This window comes from Protobothrops mucrosquamatus, unplaced genomic scaffold (assembly GCF_001527695.2).
Source record: "Protobothrops mucrosquamatus isolate PMUCROS unplaced genomic scaffold, P.Mucros_1.0 scaffold680, whole genome shotgun sequence".
Taxonomy (NCBI): Eukaryota; Metazoa; Chordata; class Lepidosauria; order Squamata; family Viperidae; genus Protobothrops; species Protobothrops mucrosquamatus.
The window spans coordinates 110,139-135,117 of record NW_015386967.1 but is presented as its reverse complement, the minus strand read 5'-3'; the positions used below and the strand labels follow the sequence as shown (position 1 = coordinate 135,117).

Genomic DNA, 24,979 nt, shown 5'->3' with positions numbered 1-24,979 from the left:
CTCTCAAGTCCCTGGATATCGACACCATCTCTTAGGAATTTTTGGCGCATGATCGACTGACATGGCGTACCCTGGTTTACCAGGGTTGCCAGACATATGAACACAGAAGGACAATTTTGGCCCAAGAGAAGCGAGCACTCCGTAAAGCCAGAGCTGCAAATGCTGAAGCAATAGTGTCCACATTTCTCTGTTCAGTATGTGGCAGAACATTCCGTGCTAACATCGGTCTTATCAGCCATCTATGGACACACCGCTGATGGCCCATAATCCATAAGATGTCAAGGTCTTCATCGAAATCGATGGGCGAACAACAATACCACATGTAGTAAAACATATATATGAACCTTGCTGGATCACAGCAGATTCTTCTATTTTAGTATTTGATCCCAAAACTGGTTAGTCACACGTTATTGAGGGGGAAAAAACTTGTATTAATCATCTGTGAAGTATCTATTGCATCCAATAAAATTATAACAATAATGAAAAACAGAAGTGACAAATCATTGTTCTAATGATTTATTTCATAATATTCTGCATATGGAACTACAACTTTGTTTAGAGGTTTTTTTAATTTAAACTATAAAAACCAATGTGTAACATGTTTTACTATAGAAGGAATTTTGTAAGGAATTTAAGATTTGAATTCAAATATTAGAAAACTGTTCAAATATACACATTTTTGTAAGCAGCATTATATCTCTTCAAGGGAATACAAGCACATAATACTTTATTTATAAATAAGATTTCAAAAAATACAGTACAGAAGTAAATTAAATCACCCATTTTTTTTAAAAAAAATCATAAATGTAACCCAAATATAACCACCAATATACACCAATACAAAAATAAGATCTATAAAGTAAACACATTTTTGTTCAGGATATTATTGTATAATAATTACAGTAACCTTATAATCTGATATTATCCACAATTTCTCTTCTCCTAATCATATCTGCGCACAATAGTCCAACAGTTAAATGAAAGCAGCAAATTTCCTTACAATGTTGAATATAAACAGTTTTGATGATTTCAGAAACAGTCTAAATACAACAGGTGTAAATCACATGGTAGAGGAGTTAGATGCGGAGTAAAAATTTGAATTTCCAGTTACAAAACTTTACCTTTTATGTGTCATCATAGAACAATAGTTATCATGGCATTTAGGCTGCAAATTGTTCAGAAGAACCGTTAAGCTTTTTAGAATAGCAAATAAAAAAATATACTTCAAGTAATGGTGCAACTGATGCCCCTCCATTTCTCAATATACAGCTGTCAGTGCTCTCCATATTCTAATGTTCAGAAGTTATTAAATAGAAGTCCAAGGGATTGTGTAAAAATAAATACCAGGGAGCTGGACTTTCTAGACCTGAGTTGTGATTGGAAGGATATCCTTACCTCAGTATTTTTAGGTAGTTTTCTACTGTTATCTGATATATATATATATACGTTTTAGGAAACTTTTCTAAAGAAACTTGCATTTATTAAGGTTAAGTGAATGATGATTATAAAAAGCAATTTATTTGGTAGATTACATTCGACTTGCAGTGATCATATAAGAAAATGTGTCTTCTGAAACATATCTAGGTCTAAAAGCTCCTAGAACTCAAGGAATGGATACTATCACACATTACCATATCAACAGTGGAACGTTGTTACTGTACCTGCTTCCACAGATGCAGCATATGCCAATGGAACGTTATGGTGGTGGTGATTTTTTATTTTTATTTTTTAATATATAATTATTCTTACCAGATTTTAAAAAGACATTTATTTTGAAAATAATGATTCATCATCTTAATTATTGCTACCCACATTTCCTTTAAACTATGACATTTCAGGACACCCCTATAAATTTTACTTTATCAGGCTGAAGGACACTATTCTTGCTTTACTGTTACAAGGGATCAACAACTAACTAAGGCCAATGTCAGAAGTACAATGCAAATAAAGCATCCTGTTCACAACTCCTATTTTCCACTTCTAATTATTGCGGGAAATGGGTGCATAATTACATCACCTTTTCACTCCCGATATCATTACCCCTCCCCAAAAAAAGGTGCCTCTGATAGGCTTAGGCAAATCTCTAGTGATAGAAAATTGGTCTTGTACAAGTGTGGGTTTTTTTTAGTCTCTCATGGAATTCATTAAGTTTCCATGGAATACAATTTGAAAAAGTCTGCTCCAGAGTTCCTGGACGGAAGCTGTTTAAAAGGGGTAGCAACCTAAGCATAAAGGTCTTCTGATGGTACAGTAGGCAGCATTGAATTGCATGTTTAATAAACATGTCATCATTAGGTGGTCAATAGTAGATCCCCATAAAATAGATAACTTGGCTTTTGAACAGCCCAAACCAGATTGAAGACATTATTAAGGAAAGGTTGTATGCTAACAGAATTCAAATCTCATCACTGAACTGATGGTAACTTATAGAGCAGGAGTGCTCAAACTTGGCCACTTGAAGACTTGTGGACTTCAACTCCCAGAATTCCCCAGCTAGCCATTTCCACAAGTCTTCAAGTGGCCAGGTTTGAGGATCCCTGCTATAGAAACTTTGTAAAGTTATACTAGTCGTTATGCAGAGGTATGCCCTGGAAAATAGAGTACAGCTAAGCTGACTTTTGATAGCCACAGCATCAAGTCTTGAGTTGGCTCAGAAGTTTTAAACGTATTCCTGAACTGAACCAGAAATGCAAGAATTGCACTGGAAACACTGGTGATACAAAACGAAAATCCTGTTGTTAAAAGTTACCCTAATACAAAGCTCCCTAGTTGATAAAAATAAATGGTTAATTTTGGGGGGTCAAAGTCAATTTGCAAAATTCTCAGTTTTAACGGTAAGATGCCCATTGAATGGCAGGAACAAATATGGGAATATGTCTATAAACAAGTGACTTTTATTTATAAGAATTACACTTGGCACAGAGCATTAAACCTTCAAAGTTAGAATAGGATTCTATTATTTACAAATATGTCCCATGATTTAGGAAAAACGACAGCTGTTATCAGCGTGAATTTTAAGTCCAAACGTCTTGCACATTTCACTCACAACCATTTTTTTCCTATATTTTACATTAATAGTATTATAGCTCAACAAATGCTTTTTGTCATTGGAATCTCAGAAAAAAAATTCAATGGATGGATTACAATGGAACTTCTTATCCCAAGAAGCTTTGCAGACGGCACAGTACGGAGGCTACACATACACCCAACGCACACTGCAATTCAGGCAGAAGTGGCGGTAGACTAACTGAGCCAAGTCACCTGTGCTGCACAGATGGCTGCCAGAATGGTTCAGAAGGTTCAGCCGAGATGGGCTGTGGGTCCCATTAAGGATTGGAATGCTTTTGACCCCCATAGTTGACTGAACATTGTAAGCCATATACCTGGGAGTGGAGGAGGAGAACGGTATGCTAGTTCTTAAAACCTCCATCAGTCAATAAAACCCAACCATATCACTCTGATCACTGGGAACTTTGCCATCAGCCTACCAATTTGCCTTCATAATTATTCGGTTGTTATTAAAAAGCCTCTAAGCATTCTTTTTATTTGTGGATTATTCACTGACATCTTGGTAATATACTCCACTTAGCACACAAGAGGCAGAATTATAAGCCATCTTTTGAAAGGGCAACAGTGAATTAAAACTATAATTTTTAACAATAGTTCTGAACAATGGAGATTCTAACATACTTTACTATAGGTATTGATAGCTATATGATTATCTTATAAGAACACTGGTTAAGAACTTTTTATGAAGAGATGAATTGCAGTTACAAGTTAGGTCCTTAGGAAACCAAACTATTGCTAATTATTCCAAACTATTTTGATGGGGTCCTAAATAAAGATGCTAAAATATATAACTAAGCAAATAATGCAGTCTAAAATATCTATAAATAATTTAGGTGCAAAATACATGTCCAAACACTGTATAATTTGCTCAGATAATACTTAGCATTTTGTGAACAATATCTCTCTGTTGTTTAAATTCATGCATCAAAATCAAGAGATTATGAACAAATATAACAGATGCTAAAATAAGAAAGAAAATTAAGCAGCTGTCCTACTCATATTAAAACATATTTAGTCCCAACTAATCTCTCAATTTATTATCCTAACGTTATCTTTTATATACACAGGGAAAACATTTTCCTAAATCTGGATTTTAATGTTTATGAAAATCCCCAGTACTATCGATATTAAAAAAAGCCAATATATCAAAAGATATTTTTGACACTCTTTTTAAACCAACAATATTACATGCATTATGTGACAGTCAATATTTCAAAGAGTATGTAGAATGTTTACAATGAAAATATTTTACTGAACTTTTTAAACAATATATATGTAACCATTCAACCATTAGATGTTTATCCTAAGAGGCACAAAAATCTATTTCCCTGACACACCTTAGTATGTAGGCTTTTTTGGAGACAGGAACATATTTATTTTTTATGATCCATTTTAGTATGAGCAGTCAAGCAGCTAATTGGCAGATTAAGAGTACAGAATCTTATTGTATTATCTTCTCTTTTTCTACATGGAAAGAATGTGGTATATAATTTTGCTGCATCCCTCACACAACATGATCTACTGACGTTTTTCTCCTACAAATCTCATTATGTGTGTATGAAAAGATAAGGCATGCAACTACCTACTTTTCTTAATAGTAATGAAATTGCACAGATCAACCAAGAGAGGGCACTTCAAGAACAAAATAAGGATAGATATCTCAAGTACTGTACAAACAATATTGGACAAAGCTTTATTTTATTCTAGATAGCATTAATTTTAGATTTTGGAACATATTCGTAACCCTTTCTTGCCTCATTTAAACAACAATGCAGTATGGAATGCATGAGGGAGTACTAATAGTCTGTTTATATATGTTTAGCTTTCAATACTTACTCGGTTTTCAATTTTAGTTTCGAGATAAATATCATCAGTGAACATTCTCCACAGACTAGCTTTTCTGAGTTAAATTTTATTGGAGCTGCAGAAACAGTTCATAAAAGAATGCATTCAAGAGTTATTAAACTAAAAAAGCTGTAAATGGATCCAGATATCTGAGTGACTTTTAAGACATTTGGGAGACAATGTAGTCATCTCGAATGAATCTGAAAGGTTCTATCTATAAATTATTTACATTTTCCTAAAACTCAGTTCAGTCAATATCCTACTATGTGCCAAAGTTCTCAAGGTGAAATTTACCAAAGGCTGCTCCAGAGTTTATGTAAAACATAAAGTGGTATTTATTTATTTATATCTCATCTTTATTATTTTTATAAATAATTCCAAGGCAGTGAACACACCTAACTAATATTCCTTCCTCGTCCTACTGTATTCTCCCCACAACAACAACCATCTTTGAGATGAGCTGGGCTGAGAGAGAAAGACTGGCCCAAGGTCACCCAGGCAGCTTTTGTGCCTAGGGCAGGACTCGAACTCACAGTCTCTTGACAAAACTGGTTGTCTAGACTCTAAACCAAGAGGGCTGTAATAGTTTCATCAAAATAATTATACCCGCCAACACGTACAGTATTTATAAGAGGAGATGAGTTTCAGATTAATGAACTTCACGTTCCCTCTGTGAATTATTTGTTAATAAACATATTTCACAGCTATTATAATTAATAACATCCTCGGTATGCCTCACTATATAATACATGACTCCTATTGACAGGGTGAAGCAACAGGATGCTTGGTTCCAAGGAAGTCTCTATATTAGAGATTGAAACTTGCGCAGAATACATAGACAATACTTTGGCTGGACTTGGGTCAAGCTGGTCATGACTGGTATTGTACACTCCATTAGCAGGGAATGCTGCATGTGGCATAGGTAAATTACAGCTAGTAATACAGTTTACGCCTTCTCTTACTAAAAGGTGATGGGTGAAAGAGTAGTTAAGCAAAGCAAAGTTGGACAACAGAGACTATTACCTATTAGGCCCATCAGGGGACAATCTTGACAAATAGATGAGGAGCACAATGTGGAGCATTAAAGAAATAAAAGCCCAAATGCATGGATTAACAACTGAAACATAAGAAAACTAAATATGTTGTACGTCTGTGAAACACTGAAGAGGTAACAGATGGGAATGTAGGAGGTTTATACTTGTTGAGTTAAAGAATATGTTAAAAAAAAATAAAGATGTAGTTCCAATAATGAATGAGCCAAAATATACGGTATATCAGAAAATATGAACTGGTATTATTTGTGCATATAAATGTATGGATCTGTAAGTTGATAATAGATGCCCATTTATGTTGCCTGATTGACTTGATTGTTTATGATGAAAGCTTGAGAGGGATAGAGGCATGATAAAAGAGACTCCGAATGTGGAACAAACCATTTTTGATACTGTCAAGAATGGATCTTCAGAAAGTAATAAAAGTTAGCCAATTTCAGAAAGATGACCTAATTATCTTTTTTGAAAAAGTGTTAGAACAAAAGATAATCTCCAATCAGAATGAATGGAAAGTAGACATAAGCAAAGAGGATATGGAAGCTGTTTGAAACAAGTGAACAGAATGTTATATTAACAGATGCATGTATAATCAGTGTAAACATCTGTCAGAAATGGTTTAGTATAATTTGTTCTGTTTTTATATATGAAGTGAACTAACATCTGTCATCAGTCATTATTCTGTGTGCTATTACTCATAAACTGATATTGATGCTCTAGAACAGAGGTCCCCAACTTTTGGGGCACCAGGGACTGGTTACATGGAGAGAGCTTTTTCCGCGGAGCTTTTTCCGTGGAGGTGTGGTTTTGTGTGCTGCCTGCATCCTGCTTATGGAGCTTTGTTTGTTTGTGCAGACCAGTCGCTGGCATGCCGCGGCCCGGTACCGATCCACGGACTGGGGGTTGGAGACCCATGCTCTAGAACAGAACTGTGCACCAGTCCAGATCTGTAGGGAAAAGGTGATTTGAAGCATACCTAGACACACTCCTTAGCAACTCAAAAGAAACTGCATCTATTCCTGAGGCTGCCTCACTAGCCAGTATGTATCTGCTCCAAATACAGGTAGTCCTCGATTTACAACAGTTCATTTAGTGACAGTTCAAAGTTACAATGGCACTGAAAAAAGCGACTTATGACCATTTTTCACACTTGGGACCGTTGCAGCATCCCCATGGTCATGTGATTTACATTTGGATGCTTGACAACTGGTTCATATTTATGACGGTTTCAGGGTCCCGGGTTCATGTGATCACCTTTTGCAACCTTCTGACAAGCAAATGTAATAGAGAGTAGATAACGCTAAATGTAACAACTATATTTACTATATAAATACTATTGTTAAAATATCTCCAACATATATTACCCGATCTATGAACGCATGAAATTTAAATTTTAAATCCTTCTAGTGGTGACAGTACAAAACAAAGAAACATAGTACACAGAAACAACAACACAGTACTGTATATGTTTTCAGTAGATATGATATAGTAAATGTTGATAAATTTTATAGGCACAATCGCACCAAAATTAGGCACTTAGTAGAATCCTATGCATATCTATTCAAAATAAATCACATATAGGTATAGGACTGCAGCTTAAGCCCAGAAAAACAGATCTGCCAATTATTCCAATTGCAACACAGCAGCTTGCCTGTTCTTTTGGGAGAGAATGAAAAAAATACTAAATGTATCACTAATATAAGTAGGATTTAAAAGGTGCTTAACTTTGGCTGGATCATGGCATAAACTTTGCTTTTTTTAAACTTAGTATATACTTCTAAGACACATCTAGCTAGCACTTAAGGCTAATTATTGCATGTACAAAGAAGAGAGAATTGCACATTTTATAACCTATTTTTCTTTCAAAAAGCAATGGATTTTATGTTTTGTTTTTACACAACGTATTTTTTTAAACACGAGGACATAGAAACAAACATGATTCTTCCTTTTAAAAACACACTGTTAAAATGCCAGTCTTCTCTAGAGACGAGCTGCATTTTAATATCATGCATCATAAATAAAAAGGCATTGGAGGCATTAAAACCGATGAATAGGAAAACAGACATTTCTACATAATCCAGCTAGTATGACTGATAAAAAAGAAAAAAGAAATTCAAACCAGTCAAGATACTTCCAAACCTGTTGATTTGTGTAGATGACAGAATTTCTATCAAAATCAACTGCATTATCAAAACAAAAGTAACATTTGCACATCAATCATTGTTTTTTATTGTGAACCTGCAGTGATTTCTCTGCGATGCTAATCTGAATGTAAGTACACTTTGAACATAAACAGAGAAGTGTGCCTTAATCCCTAGGCAGAATGAAAATCTTCATTATTAAAAAAAAAAAAAAAAGACCTGGGGCACGTTGTGACGTCTAAGATTGGTGGGTAGATTTTAATTGACTTTAGGAGTGCCATCGTTCTATTATCACAAAACCTGCAACACACATCCAGCATGGAGAACCCATCTGTGCCTGCCCCTCCATCTGTTTAGACGTGATTGGCAAAGTGGTAGGGAACACGCAGTGGACGCCTTCGCCTGAAAGGAATAAACCACAGGATCTTCCAGCGAGTGCCAAAAACTTCTGAGAAGGTCTGCTGCCATGGCTTTCGAGGTCTTGATCTACAGACGACAGCATTATTAGTGAAAGACAGCACTCCCATGGTGCACTTCAGTCAGCTAGAACAATACAGGTTGGCTGGGGATCCATTACTTGACTCTGATGAATTGCATCTGAGCCGCCATAAGCAAAGCTTTCCTTTCCCTTCAGCAGCAGCAGCAGCTGAGACTTTAAGAAACACAAACTGCATTTGCACTTGCAGAACTAAGATGTTCCTCATAGTCAACAGACTGTTTGCCAACAAAAGAGAGCAAAACAAAACAAATCCCCTTTCTGGACCATGCTTTGAAAGCATTGTTTTGACTGAACCAGATAGAACTTCTTCTTTTTTCTTTTCTTTTTTTAAATTAAAGCACCATGTGAATCACTGTGAAAAAGGTACGCTAAGCTTTCATTAGTGCCGTAAGTGTTTCTCATATGTGCATTTTACTGCCAAGCTCCATAAAGATTTTAACAAAACAAAATGATACTCACATTTCTTCACAACAGTTGGCCAGTCTTTCTATACCTGTAATGTCCTATTTTAAGAAAAAAAATAGCTTAAATATTTCTTATCATAAACATACAAAGGCTGTTATTTTCCAAAAGTCTATAGAAGGAGCACATATGTTACAATATATTTTTTTTCATGTATCATTGACAGTGAGGTACTCTATTTCTCTATCTGTGCCTACACACACAGACAGACATAAATAAAGATAACAAAGGTAACACTGTTTCTACACAGTGTAATCCACACACATACAGACACAAGTACAAATATAGATAACAAAGCTGACATTTCTTCTACAATTTTACTGTAATCTTACCACCCAAGAGAAATACAAATCTGTTTTCATGTGAGTTTCTTACTCAGTCAGATGATGAAATCCAATATTCCAAATGTCTGAATATAAAGGATCTTTAGAGCTGTGGCCAAAATAATTTCTTTTATTTATTGTACTTTATCAAAATAGTGTGCCATGCATTATTTTAGCAAATATTATATTGAGAATAGTGAGTCCTTGACTGGGTTAGTTCAGGTATTTTCCGTAATTTAGAAATATCCTAAATTTAAACTTTGAATAAAGAAATAATTCCGTATTTTTTTTTAAAGAACAATTTGCATAGTATAGCATATACTGTATGCCTTTTGGGGGGAATGTAAGTCAGACCGAAATAAGAGCAAACCCATTTAGTCTCATCCTTTCTTCATTTAATTATTTGAACTGGACAATTAAATTAAATTAAAAATCTCCCCGATATGAAAGAATGCAGTTTGGCAACCACAACCTGAGCAATACAGCCACATCAAAGAAACAAGATACTTGTCTTTGTATCTTAGGTAATGAAACTGGGCTTGTGGATGACCTCCTCAAGTCAAGGTTATGTCAGAGTACATTCAAAATATCCTACCAGGCAGAAGGGAAATCTGACATTCATTTTGAAGTGGGCTTTGCTAAAGATTCAGCATACAAAGTCATGAAAGTTACATTATTTGATTAATTTAAATAATCATATAAATTCAAATAACCTGAAGGCTAAAGAGAAAATAAATTTAGAAACAACACAAAAAATGTCTAAGGTAAAAAAAAATCCAGAAAAGGCTGAATATGAATGAACTTACAACGATATTCTTATTTTATTTTCATGTTTATAAAAACAAAGTATTTATTTAAAGAAACAAAATTTAAGCAGACTGCAGATATTGTTGACTCTCTTTCAGTATAAATATTCCTTTATACAGAGTGCTATAACCATATTAATACAGCATTAACAACCAAGGTTGTTTTCTCTGTTTCTTATTTCAAGAATTTTCATTATCTTATTTATTTTTTTTTAAAAAAAACCCTGTCTTTTAACCATGGCCATCTGGTTGTCTGTGTCTTAACTTGGAAACTAAGCAGGATAGGATTACTTTGTATTTGAATGAGAACCAGTATGATTATAATCTAGACCAGAAAATTAAAAGACATACCTCAGATTAAGGCAATGGCAAAGCACTTCTCTAAAACTGCCAAGTAAACTGCTTGGTTGTGTCCACATAATCAAAAGAAACGTAATCACAAGGCATCATTTACTGGGCTTACAATTCAAACATGGGCATATTCAAATATTTGTATCTTAGACATCTAGCCTGAAGTCAAAATTTTCAATATCAAACATTTAACATCCAAATTCACCCAAAGAACATCTCACAAACACCAAATGTTTTTTTTTACTACCTCTTCAGTTTACATCCTTCACTGGATTGTGAGAATTCTGGAATGAATATGTACCATAATGCTGATCATGAATGGTAAGGAAAAATTCTCAAAAAAATGAAAATTTCTACTTATGATGTCTAGATTCTTAAGAAAAGAATGGCTTTTTCAACATGTATGACATAACCTATGGGAAGAACAAAGCATCAAGTGAATCAATTAAAAAAATACAAACTTTAGGAAAGAATACAATTCTTCAGAATTGTACAAAAATTAATTGACCCAGTAAGAAAAGAGCATTATTGTAAAATTGCCTTCAGACTAGATCTAGATGTCAAAACTATTCTTGTAAGAAGAGACAAATGCATACATTTGCCACCCTGACTTGACGTCAGGAAGCAACAACAGGCCTTATTCGGGGCATTGATTGATTCAATAACACTTCAGAAGAAATGTTTCACTTTCTGAATTGCCAACATTTCCTGTAGTGTTTAAGCTTTCTCCCATAGCTGTACATCTAGCCACTGACCGGGAATGACCCTACTTAGCTCAGTACATCTAAGGAGATCACAGCTGGAGGCACCGTAGCTCAGGGGCATCTTAAATAACTCATAAAAGTAGCTCATATGAAATAACAAGAATGCTAACAAATCCATAGTATCTTCAGGTCAGAAAAAAAATGAGACATCTGAAAATTTTACCAACCGTTTCAAATTTATAACACAGGCAGACAAATCAGTCTAGAACCAGCTTCCCTGATCAATTTTAACCCATCTCATGTGCAGGAGAAGCTGTAGGGAAGGTGGTTGGAGTCCCAACAATATTTTTCTGTTGCAGGACCAATATTAGGGGATTCTTTGCCCCTTGACATCCATTCAGTTCCTACTTTATTAGGTTTCAGAAAATAAGATGAAATAGAATTAAGAGGCCCTTCATTCTTAAATGACCCCCTTTGCCTTTTCTCATTTCTACGATGGCTATTCTATACTTAACGGCTTTTTCTGATTGCTTACTTTTGGCTTTTTAATGGCATGACTGTCACCTGATGGGTCTCTCAATTGCAGCAGGTAAAAGTAATCAACCAACCAATTCAGGTGCAAGGACAGACTAAATTTTCCAATATGAGAAAACCGTATAGCTACTGGTACAGGTTGGGGAATATTTTATTGGCCTCTAGACCGGGGTCCCCAGCCCCCGATCTGTGGACCAGTACCTGGCCGCGGCATGCCAGCAACCGGTCCGCACAAACAAGCAAAGCCCCATCTGTGAGATGCAGACAGCACACAAAACCACGTACCCTCCGGTCCGCAGAAAAACCTCTCTCCACGGAATCGGTCCTTGGTGCCCAAAAGGTTGGGGATCTCTGCTCTAGACTACCATTTGCTCCTTATCAGCTGGAAAGCTCACTTATTCAGCCCAATTTGGGTTTACAGGGGTTGAGTTTAAGAGAGGAAATGAAAATGGAAGACTTCTAGGGCAGCTCCCAAATCTATTTTAGGCCCTGTTTAATCCTTCTCTCCCTAAAGAGCAGGAAATCATGTTGCTGCCATTCAGTGACAAAATAGTTTCCTGGAGGCCTATTTAATTTGTCTCTCAGAAGCTTCCTCTATTAGGCCCTCCTTTATTCTTAGAGGATTAATAGAGCATAAATGAGGTTTGCTGATAGCCTCAGAGTACAAATTGTATTTATTTTTAGGATATCTGAAAAATTATAGCCAGAGTGTAATCACAGTACAAATGACATATAATTGAAACCATTCACAGATCGGCCACCTGTGGGCTGCAAATGCAACCCCCTCCTCAGCCCATACTTCAAGTTTGCCTTGTCGAAATTCAGCTGTAAAATGGCTGGTGTCAGACAATACAATATTCTTTTCCTTTTTCCAAGGATAACAGGGAGATTGGATTCACTAATTACAGCAGCACCTGCAAATGTCCCATATGCAGATCTACCCTTCTATATTGAAAGTATAACATTGGATAGAACACTTGTCCAACTGACCATTATTTTAATAAAAATGTGTAAAGAAATCAATTTGCTTTGGTTGAGCCATTCAAGAATTCAAAAAGACTAATTCAAAGGCACCCCAAAACAATACCAAACTAGACATCATGATCTACATCTGAAATACAATGCGCTCCAGACTATCATTCTTTTTTTAAAAAAATCTGTTAACTCTGTTAATCATTTGCAATAACATATGGAAAATAAAAACAGATCCTGTTTAAGATTTTAAATAAAAATAATCAAAGATAATCCTTAAAATTAGGCTTCAGATTAGTCTCTTCAAAGGATGCATTTCAACTAAAAACATCTGGCAGTATTATACTGAGAGACAGATCTTTTCTAACTTTGGAAATGAGATTAGAACAGTAAATCATTCATTTGTAAGTGTCCAAGTAATTTCTAATTATTTTATCTGGGTCATGGTAATCCTCTTTTACTAACCTCCCACAATGACATCAGAGAATCACTGCTTAAGCGATTATCCTGTTATTTTCAGCAGTTACTGATAACCTGGATTTTTCATTTATACAAAACACTCCAGATAAGTGGCTTACCAAATAAAAATCTAATGTAAAATTTAGTCAAAAAAATAAATCGACCCAAAATGTTTCTGCCTCCAAAATTGTCAGAAAATAAAAAGGAAAGGAAAAATACTAAATATTTTATTCATTTTAACTAAAAAAGTATATTGTATAAACCATACAAATTGGTTGCACAATACATTAAATACATGTTTAGCATGTTAAATTATCATTAAATTCAGATTAATTTATTATTGTTGACTTCGGATAACTTAAGCTCTGAAAGCCAACAACAGAACCTAAAAATACTGATTTGTATTTTTAAAAAAATTCAGCAGATAAGTGATTAGAATTAATTTGGCAGCTAAGTGATTAGAACCATGCTGATAAGCTTTGTACAGGAATTGTGGAAATAAGTATATCAAGAAATTATCATTGCACTAACAGCTGTTTAACTTATGTAAAAGCAAATGAGCTCATTTCAAATTTCTCACTGCTATAACAACTGAAAAATAATCCACCACTCCTTCAACAAGACACTGCATACATACAATACAGGTCACAGGAGGTTAACAATACCAACCCCAATCATAGGAAATATACATGTACTATACATGTATATACTGCCGGAACCAAGTTCAGATCACAACTAGGGATCACAAGTAGTGTCTTAGTGAGAAAATGATTACTGTTTTATAAACAAGGTGAGAAGAGTTTCCTATAAGTACAGATCTGTGTTTAACAGATCTGATTATCAAAGAAAGGCTGATTCCTTTCAAATACAACATGTTTTTTTCCCCTTCCATACAAGTCTTTTAATATAAATCAGAAATAGCAAAAAAAAAAGCCTCCTTTCATGTAGCAATGAAGCACGTTATTTTTTCCATTAAAATATACATATCTTCTCACTGGCAAATAGTGTAAAATATTTTTAGCAAAAGTTATGGAGGCAAAGAAGGAAGGGGGGCCTTTTTTAGTTAATGCTTTAAAATGTTAAAGACTTAATTTTCTTTCTAATACACTTAAAGGAATCAGGAATACAGCATTTTTAAACTTTGGATGCAGGCTAATGGTAGGTGATATTTAGCCATAAGGCTACTTCAGCTGCAGACTTTGTCGGCCAAGGAATTCCAGCTAGTGGGGTGAAGAAGAGCATTTTCCTCTGTGACCCCAGACCTGCAGAACATTCTACCACCAGAAACGAGAACTGCTGCTACCCTTCTGGCTTTCTGGATGAGTATCAAAACTTGGTTTTGCTGACTGGCTTGGGGCTCCAAGGGGGGCATTCACCGCTGGAATCCCATGCCATTCGTCTCCTTCGTTCTAATTTTTATATAGCGTAATTGTAATTGTTTCTATAGTTATCTTTTTACTGCTTGTTATCTGCCCAGAATCACCTTATCAGTGAGAGGGATGGATCAGATAGGCCAAACTCCCTTTCTTAAAAGTAGATCTAGAAAAACAGCAAAATGTCCCCATAACAAGATCAGGATTTCTTCTCTTTGCTAAACTTCCTTTATCCTCTAGGGCAGGCATGTCAAACTCGCGACGTCACATGACGTCGTGCGACGTATCGGAGCTTTTTCACCATTGCCAGCAATGGGGTGGGTGTGGCTCCGGTATGATGAAACCGGCCCACGGGCCAGCAGTTTGACACCCCTGCTCTAGGGCTTCTGTGTGCATATGAAGCACCTGTTAGCAGCACCTTCAACTGAAATGTCTTTTCTCAGAAACCTTTGCACTTGCAAAGGGCAGCTGTATGGTCCTGGGAAGGACCAAGTTCATTTAAGGAGATGATGCCTGAATGTCTTTGCATAGTCTATTCCAAAGACCTATGCCCCCTTGAATTTGAAATATTGCCCAGTCATAACAATCATGAGTGCTGTAGATACTTTCATCTTCCATCGACTGGTTCTGGCCAGTTTCCAAACAAGATTTCTTTGGAAAGGACCAAAACATGAAATTCAGATTACATACTGTAGATTCTTCTACTTTTTTCAACAACTCCTGCTGAACTAGGTAATCCTTAGATAGCCAATTATAATTCTCTCTATTAGGAAACAAGTTCCATTTTAAATAGAACTTCATAGATTTGGAGTTATCACAGGTCAAAAATCTTGCACAAATACTTCTTTATTAGGACTAAAAATGGTTACAGAGATTAAGGAACTTCAACAGATATGACATAGTAATTAAAAGTTCAAGGAAACACAAGATAAAAGATCAATAAGGAAATAGTGTGTATATGAACTAAAACACTGGTATTGGCACTAGTCTGATTACCCCAATAGTTAATCTGCTAATTGATCTTTTAGTTGTATTATTATACAATCTTTGAGTTAAATTACTTTACTCAACTAAATTTTCAACACAATCAGTGCTTCCCCAATCATTTCACTTAAAACTTGGCAGGGGGATCTCAATGGGCACAGATTAACCAAAAGAAAAAAGAAAAAGGTGCAGTGCTTAGGTTACCTGGAGCTCAGCCTCAGGGCCATAATCTACTGTAGTGTGATGGTGGCCTCCCCAAAAGAAAACCAAATCAGCCACACTACCCTAGGATGGGAAAGAATGTTAGACTAGACAAGATAGCTTTAATCCTCATTAACTCACTTGGGTGGCAATGAAAAATAGGTTGGGGATATTTCAGGAACAGCTGCCGGAAGTATAAAAGTGTTAGGACTAGGGTTAGGCCAGAATCCCAGACACTACAGTACTTCTAGAGACAGTCCAGTTTTGGGTACACTAGTCTGGCTTGAGAAAGATAGCAGGAATACTGCCAAATCACACTCCGATTCTGACTGGAAAAAGAGAGAGGGAACCATATCAGAGCATAGTGAAAAAGTTTTATTTGGCTGGAGGGTGCGCACAAGTTAATGGCCACCAAATTTGATATCTTCTGATCTAGGGATTTAAGATTATGCCTTCAGCATAGCCAACTATTTATCCTTTGCATCAAACTCCTAAAACGCACTGGATGAGCTACACTGATTTTTTTGTCACATATAATAGACTACATAAATGTTAATAAATTGAAACTAAATTATGACAACACAGTATTACTAGGTAGTTAATTTTGAACTGAGATGGTCCATCCTGTCCTGCAAGGAAAAATGTCTTCCTCAAAGCCTGGGCTCTTAATTTAAAAGTGCTCATGATCCATAATTATCATTAGGAGCACAAATGCCCCTATAGATTAGGATAGCTTCTTCTAGCATAAGCTTCTATGCCAGCCACAATCTTAATTAGATGGGGATCATCCTGCTTCAATAATACATCCTCTGGGAAACTCACATTTGAATTACTATTAATGCAGGGCTGCCTCTGAAAATGGTCCAGAAACATCAAACGATAATAAAGTTCTGAGATTGGTAACTGGAACTCAGCACTATGAACATATTATTGCCAACAATAATTTGGTTTCCAACTCTGTTTTGACCCTTTAACACCAACCTAATTTGGGCCCAAGGTACTAACAGATGAAATCTTCAAACGTGTATTTACTACATACATCCCTGAGTTCTTCTTTTGGTGCCTGTATCAAGAGATGTATGATAGTTGCAAGTGAAGGAGATTTTTAATACTACCACCCAATTATGCAGTATGAGCTCAGAGATATGGCCATCCAACTAGTTTCAGCAATTGTTTTTATTTTTATAATCATTTGTTGATTTGGGCGAGGGGATAGATGGGGAACTCATCAAATTTGCAGACACCAAGCTGGCAGGAATAGCCAACACTCCAGAAGATAGGCTTAATACAGAAGGATCTTGACAGACTTGAACATTGGGCGCTATCTAACAAAATGAAATTCAACTAAACTGTTTCCAGGAAGCATTTACAATGAAGCAAAAACTTAAAGATTATAGTACTTATTGTAGGCAAGAGTTATTAGAGAAGACCCTGTTGCTTAGAAAAGTTAAAGGCCAGAACAAGATGTTTTAGATAATACTGTTGCGTAATAACAACACAAGTAGGAGCTTACAAGAACTCAAAAGAAGGTGCTATTGACAGACAAATCTGTCAAATTGATAAGCTTTGGGTTACAAAGTTTTGAAAACAACTGAACAGCTAAAGAACAACAACAGATTATATACTTTCAGCACTGCATAAATATACGCATTAAAATATTTCAAAGGAATTAAACACTTACATTAAATACACCAGTTAGCTGAATATAAAAGAGTCCAGTCATTCCAACTAACATAATTAAACCCATGAATGTTGATATTCTTATTAGGGCAAGCTCATGTCTAAACACAAAGACATCCTGTAAAAGAAAACATAACAGTTTAATCTTGTTATTCTGATAAGGAGGAAACACAAAGGGATACCTCCAAAATTCAAAATTGCAGGTTCTTTGGGCAATTGTGGATTGTTCCCTCACTTTTTTTTTTGCTGCTCATTTTTTTTACCACTGCAGATTGTTTACTACAGGAGACAGCAATGCATACCCTGAAGCTCTCCTACTGATACACTTTAAAAATACAAATTGAGCAAAAATAATAGCAAAAACTAAGTCTTGCAACAACTCTTGTTTCCCTATGAAAGCTTATGAAATTTTGACATTTGCAATGACTTCCGACAGTTACCAAGGGATCTATCTGTGTGTTGTACACAATTACTTTCCAGAGAGATCTTGCGATAATACTGCTCCTACTGGACAAACAGCTGCAGTATCTGCAGACTTTCAAATGAAATGTATATTATTTTACTCCTTTACCAAATGCTTCTTTGCTGCAGTCATTCCAGCAGAATGTGCAAATTATAGTCAATCCTACTAAGCTAATATTTCTTAGTTCATAAGTAAGAAAAGCTTTTATAGTATTCAAGCTTTTGAATGTAATGTGGGCATATTGAAGTTCATTTTTAATATTTATACGTTAAACACATTAAATGTTTTTACAGGCTGGATCTTGCTGAGGCTTGTCATAAATGACACAATTTTTATCCTACTCTGACAAGCAGAAGATTCTCTTACCGCATTAACTTTTCTTAGTGGTTCAAAGTAGTAATAGTGGCAGAAATCAAGTAGCAGTGTGTAAGAACTCAGGAGTTCTGTGTAGAAGCACAACTGCAAAAACAGCCAATGATTATCTTCACCTACACAATTGTTAATCCTGCAGAAAACAGTGTAAACAGAGATAGGAATGTCAACAGTTTGTAACATTCAGCACTAAAGCTGTTGAGTCAAGCTGGCGGCCTCTAAGGAGAGAAGCGTGTTTCCCATAGTGACCGAAAGAACTGGGGCAACAGAAAAACATTTACCATTACTTTCCTTTGCATTTTTCCTCTTTGCCTTTATCATTTGTACTGGTCTAGTTCTACCAGCTATAATCTTTCACAAAGATAAAATAGTTTACTACACAGGGAATCTTCACAGAGTTGCATCTTTTTGCTCTTGAATGAATATCTTTCTTGTAATAAGGTCAGAAAATGATTATATAGCATCTGCCAGTACTCCTTGACTTACAACCACAATTGGAACTACTCTAGTGCTAAGCAATGCGGTTGTTAAGTAAGTCGTGCCTCACTTTCCAATCTTTTTTGCCAAGACCTTTTATTATTATTATTATTATTATTATTATTATTATTATTATTATTATATTATTAAATTTATATCCCGCCCTTCTCCTTGCGGACTCAGGGCGGCTAACAACTGGATAAAAATACAAAACTAACACACTACAAGTTTAAAAATTACTTAAAAAGGAAATATTAGTAATTTGGTCGAATTAAAATTATGATTAAAACCCCCTCTAAAAGTTTCCCCTAGGCCAGTCCCGCAAGCTGGAATAACCATGTCTTAAGGGCACGGCGGAAGGAAGGGAGATCAGGGATCACCCTGATCTCTGGGGGCAGTTCATTCCAGAGGGTGGGAGCTCCCACAGAGAAGGCCCTCCCCCTTGGGGTCGCCAGCCAGCACTGTCTGGCTGACGGCACCCTGAGGAGACCCACTCTGTGGGAGCGTACAGGTCGATGGGGGGTAATCTGCGGCAGGATTAAGCAAATCACAGCTTCCCCAACTGGGTTTTTGCCTGCTGGAAGAGAAGATCGGAAATGTTGATCACATGATCTCAGGATGCTGCAATCATTGTAAATACATGCCAGTTGCCAAGCACCCAAATTCTGAACCCATGACCACATGGATGCTGGGACAATCCTAAGTGCCAGGACTGATTGTAAATCACCTTTTTCAGACTGTCCTAACTTCAGTCAGTTCACCATTTCTTTCTCAGAAGTCCCAATGTTGCATTTGTAAGGTTAAGAACTCTTTTGCTTCTGAACTATTTTTGAAATATAATAGGAATGTTCCTTGGTTTTACAGTGCTACATCAATATTTCATATTTTTAAAAACAAAATTAGTACAGGGAGTCCTCAATTTATGACCCCAATTGAGCCCAACATTTATGTTGCTAAGTGAGAAATTTGTGAAGTGATTTTTGCCCCATTTTATGACTTTTCCTGCCGCAGACGTTACGTGAACCACGGCAGTTGTTAAATTAGTAACTTGGTTGTTAAGTGAATCTGGCTTCCCCATGGACTTTGCTTGTCAGAAGGTCGCAAAAGGTGATCACATGACCCCCCCGGGACACTGCAATCGTCATAAACACGATTGTCAAGCATCCAAATATAAATCACGTGACCATGGGGATGCTGCAAAGGTCATGAGTGTGAAAAATGGTCATAAGTCACTTTTTTTTAGTTGCGTTGTAACGTTGAACTGTCACTAAGCGCTCACTTTAATATTGTTTTGGTTCCTGAAACATCATAATGCTACAGAATTAAGAAGTCTATAATTATTAGAAAAGCTTGCAGTGTCACTGTAATTAAATTAGATTAAAAAAAGATGACATTAGATGACATACTTGACAAGTCATCTTACCATGGACAGTGATGATCCATTCTCCTAACACAGTGCCCACATCGACTGCAGTGGTGGGAACGCTTTGGTCTCATCATGTTACACTTGTTACATAATTCCCAGGAGTCTTTTTCTAAAAGAGAGACACAAAGATAACATTAATAGAAATACAGAATTGTTGCTAAGTTCTTGTTTCTCTTCAAGAGCAACCACAGACTTGTGGGGACTAATGTTCAGGATTTTAGAAGAAAGCATATAAAAATGTCCCTTACTGCAATAAATCAAAACCATTGGATTTTCCCATCTAGAGAGTGAAACTGGAATCACGGGTCATAATAAAAGTACACTGAAAATAATATCCAAGTAAACCTCAGAATTTAAATTAAATCTTTAGAACTTGTACATAGCCCATTCAAATTCAAATATATTTAGGTACGTCTAACTGCTCCCAATATTTATCTGTGCAGATATTTTAAAATTAATTTTATTTTTAAGGATGCATTTAATTCCGCACAAAAAAACCTTTAGATGCAAGCTATGATACTCATATTTGCTTTATGAAGAAAACAGCGTGGTTTTATTTTTATATCTGAGCACACTACAATAATGTTAAAGCTATTTTTGAAACAGAAACTTAAACAAAATAACACTGACACAGCTAAATATTTCTTATATGTATGTTATACCTAGTACTTCCATAAAATTACATTTTTCGTGAATAATCCATTTTTTAAATTTTATTTATACAGATTGATTTTAAGTTTTCTGTGAGTTGCCATATTTCTCAACTTGGTGAAAAATGACATACTTGCACATTGGCAGTTTGGAAATATAATATTCAAGATCATTAAACTAGCAATAATGCCAGATGGGAAACTGATTTTCAGTCTGTTCTCATAAAGCCAATGTCACAAAGGTGTTACTCTTTAATAAGAGAGCTACCATTAACAGAAGGCGAGTTCCACAATGTAATTTAAAAGCAGGGAATAAATGCATCTGACCATACAAGTGTGTATAATGCTAAAGAAGCAAAGAGATATCTTTGCTTCTGGAATATTGGGTATATTTGCACTCCCCCCCCCAAAAAAAAGGAACCTTCCCCAGATTACATTAATATAATTCAACAAAATCTACAATATAATCTAAGGTTCTTCCATTTGCATGCAATAAACACATGGAATTTCTCTAGACACTTATCTTAATTATAATGTACCGCCTCTTCTGTTTAATGTTGCTTCAACACTTGATTCAAATATCTCTAGGGATCTCAGTCCTAATTCATTCTCTCTCTCTCTCTCCCTCCCTCCCCCTCCCTCCCTCCCTCCCTCCCTCATCAAATATATTGTCCATAGTTATGAGTGTCCACTGTTGCCAATAGAAGAAAGAATTAACCATCTTTTCCTCATTTTTCCCCCCCACTTCCCAATCATCCAGCAATGAAACTTCCACTGCATGGAGAAAGGCAAGGAGGAATGGTTAGTTTTCTCATTCCCATGTGCTGGGACATCTAGTCAACTTTATAATATAGCATCGACGATTACGTTTTAAAGACGCCTTCTTCTCTTTGTAGTTGGAAGATGGCTCTTGCGTGACAGGAGAACATTGTCCCTTTAGATGGCTGTTCTCTAGGCTAATTTGAGACTATTAGGATGTTCTGATTTTTTAAAAAACCTCATTTTTAGAACTAGTTCATAAGGTTATCTTACTTCCTTGAATATCAACATTGACAGAAAAAACAGGAGACAGATAAACAAAAGAAATTATTGATAAACATTACAGTTGCATTGCACTCCAAATCTTCTGACAATCCCCTAAATAGGAATCAGGGCTGGGGAATTTTTGGCCGGCAGGCAACTGCCCTGCCCACCCCACTATCCCCAGCCTCATTTGCAAGCTCCAATTTCAGCAATATCCTTTCAAGGTCTTTTCTAGAATCCCATCAAGCTCTTCACTCAGCTCTTTCTCTTTCAGCCAGTAATTCACTGGATGGTGTGTATAGTAGTCCTTGACGTATGACCACAATTGAACCCCAAATTTCTGTTGCTAAGCAAAGCAGTTTTTAAAGTGAGCTTTGTCCCAGTTTACAATCTTTTTTTTGCCAGAGTTGTTGAGCAAATCACTGTACCCATTAAGTGAATTGTGCCATCATTAAGCAAATCTGGCTTCCCCCAATGATTTTGCTTGTCCGAAGCCCGCTGGGAAGGTTACAAATAGTGATCACGTGATCCCAGGACAGGGCACCTAATATAAATACATGCAGTTTCCAAGTGCCCAAATTTTGATCATGTGATGATGGGGATGCTGCAACAGTCATGTCAAAACCAGCCATCTTTTTTTCAGTGCTGTTGTAACTTTGAACAGTCACTAAAGGAATGGTTGTAAGTCAAGGGCTACCTGCATATAAGTCAAAATGCATAAAATGACTGAGGATATGAAAAGATGCTGAGAGATTCAGAGGATCAATGGTATCAATTCCTTATAGACTTTAGGCAGCCAAGACAGTTTCCAACCATGAAACAGATCAAAACATGGATCATGATTTTGGGCATGTGACTTAATTTAAAGCATACAACTTCAGTCATGTTGATATAAGCTTTACCTGTAATTGGTATCTTTGGGTTTTCAGGTAATCTCCCTGGATCTGCTACTGAAGCTCTTAACAATATGACAATACAGAACAATGAAAATAGACAGTAGCCTGAAAAACAGATACATTTCCATTCAGAAAACTTTAATTAACAGTATTATGGAATTTACAGAGAAGAATTGTATATACATTTTTGAAAGTTCAAAGGCACTCTACCTCATGCTTGTCATATAAAAGACAAATATTAAAGAAGAAGCAATACCAAACCATCAAGCAGAATCGCACGGAAAGTATCTAGATGCCTATTCTATTTCTATGTAAGAATTGGATAGAATGAAGAAAATGACAAACTTGACTTACATAGTATAGCAGCTGCAGATATATGTCCTTCTTCATAATGAGGAAAAAGGATAACTTTTGGAATGAAGAGACTATTGTAAAACCAGACAAAGATTAATAGGCCCATACAGAACCAGCCCTGAGGGTCAACAACAAAATGAATTCGTAGTCCCATTGTACATAATCTGATGAGTTTGTCCCACACTGGAAGGGGAAAATCAGCCTAAAGGAGAAAAGAATTGCAATTAGAATTAGATTAGCAATGTGAATAATCAAAACACCTAATCATAATATCTGCAAATTTATGAATTTTTTGAAGTGCCTCCAATCTGGAGTTATGCTGGACTGAAATACAGGTAGTCCTCGACTTACGATCACAACTGAGACTGGTTGTAAAGCAAGTCACCACTATCATTAAGCAAATCATGTGGTCTTAAGTCCAATTCCAGCTTATCCAATGGGCATTTTTTGACATTTTTTGCTGATCACATGTTCTGTGGGATGTTGCAACCAGTCATAAATGCAAGCCAAGCATCTGAAATGCAATCATGTGGTATAGCAGTCATATATTTGAGTATAGGTTGTAACTTTTTTTTCCATATCTGTCATAAATTCAAACAGTTGTTAAGCAACCAGTTGTAAGTCAAGGACTATCTGTAATCACAGGCCCAGACCAAACTGTAATTCTTAATTCTTTATTTAAATGATTTTCAAGTCTCCACTTCTAATTTACCCTAACTTTATACTTCTTTGATTTTTCTTTTTATATTTAGGGAAATCTATACAACCTTTCAATCCAGATTTGCTTCCACAAAAATGAAAACAATATAATTAAATAATTAAAAAAGCAGCAGGCAGAAGTAGGGAAGAATTATGTCTTGTTCCCAGAAAGACAACAGGGTAGATGCAGACAAACCTTCCTCAGACAACAATTTTAAAGATGGGGCATTTCTGTCAAGAAGACCAAGTCTTTAAAATCCCCAGTCCTGCCATTAATGGTGTGGCTTCCTCCAATATGTCTTCAGAATTACAGAACAGTTGGAAGGGACCTTGAGCAACTCCCTGCTCAAGCAGGAGACCCTATACCATTCCAAACAAATGGCTGTCCAGTCTCTTCTTAAAAACTTCCATGATGGAGCATCTACAACTTGTGGAGGCAAGTCATTTCTCTGATCGTTCTCTCTGACAGGAAATTTCTCCTTAATTCCATTGGATTTCTCTGTGATAAGATTCCGTCTGTTACTTCAATGTACGGTCTTTCAAATTAACAAATTCAAAACCACTCAAAGACTCTAAATTATGTGCAGAAATCAACATTTTAGTAAACAATGGAACAGCTCAGCTATAAAGTGTAATTTCAAAATCTTCAAAGAGAGCTTCACATGCTTTGTATATCGCATAAGACATGTCCTGTTTATTTTGAAGCTGTGGATAACCACAGTCAACCCATTTCCAGCCAAAAGAGAATGTAATTGGTCCACTATCCTAAGAGGTACATGACATGATGTCATAAGACAATATTGGTCAAAACTAGAACAGTGTGCCTTCCTGAAAACTATGAAATGGATCCCAACAAAGAATAGGTTAAATTTCAATTCTCTGAATAGAGAAGCCACATACCTACAGAATCTTCAATGTGTCGAAATTAAACTTTAATCTCCTGGCTCTCATCCAGCCCATTACTGGTTCCAGGTACTGATTCAGCACTTTTACAGACTCATCTAAGTGACATGTAAAAAAGAAACAATTTTGAAAGAAAATTAATAATTAATCTTTAATAATTTTACTCAATGGTCTGATGTACATGGTGAATAACAGCTGAAAAGTATTCAAAGCCTTGAGATAGAGTCCTTCAAAATGTTGTTTTTATTCCTCTAAACTCTTCCA

The 24,979-nt window shown here is 36.0% G+C and overlaps 1 protein-coding gene across 1 annotated transcript; it reads right to left on the bottom strand.

Moving 5' to 3' along the window:
• Positions 1-7,258: 7,258 nt before the first annotated feature.
• ZDHHC21 (zinc finger DHHC-type containing 21) lies at positions 7,259-24,733 on the bottom strand. The gene is made up of 8 exons (XM_015818093.1): positions 24,713-24,733; positions 23,114-23,315; positions 22,766-22,864; positions 20,188-20,299; positions 18,282-18,420; positions 17,454-17,570; positions 9,063-9,106; positions 7,259-8,590 (listed from the first exon to the last, which is right to left on the bottom strand). Exons 2-8 carry the CDS (start codon positions 23,265-23,267, stop codon positions 8,458-8,460), a joined length of 798 nt encoding a protein of 265 aa, XP_015673579.1. The 5' UTR covers positions 23,268-23,315; positions 24,713-24,733; the 3' UTR covers positions 7,259-8,457.
• Positions 24,734-24,979: the final 246 nt, after the last annotated feature.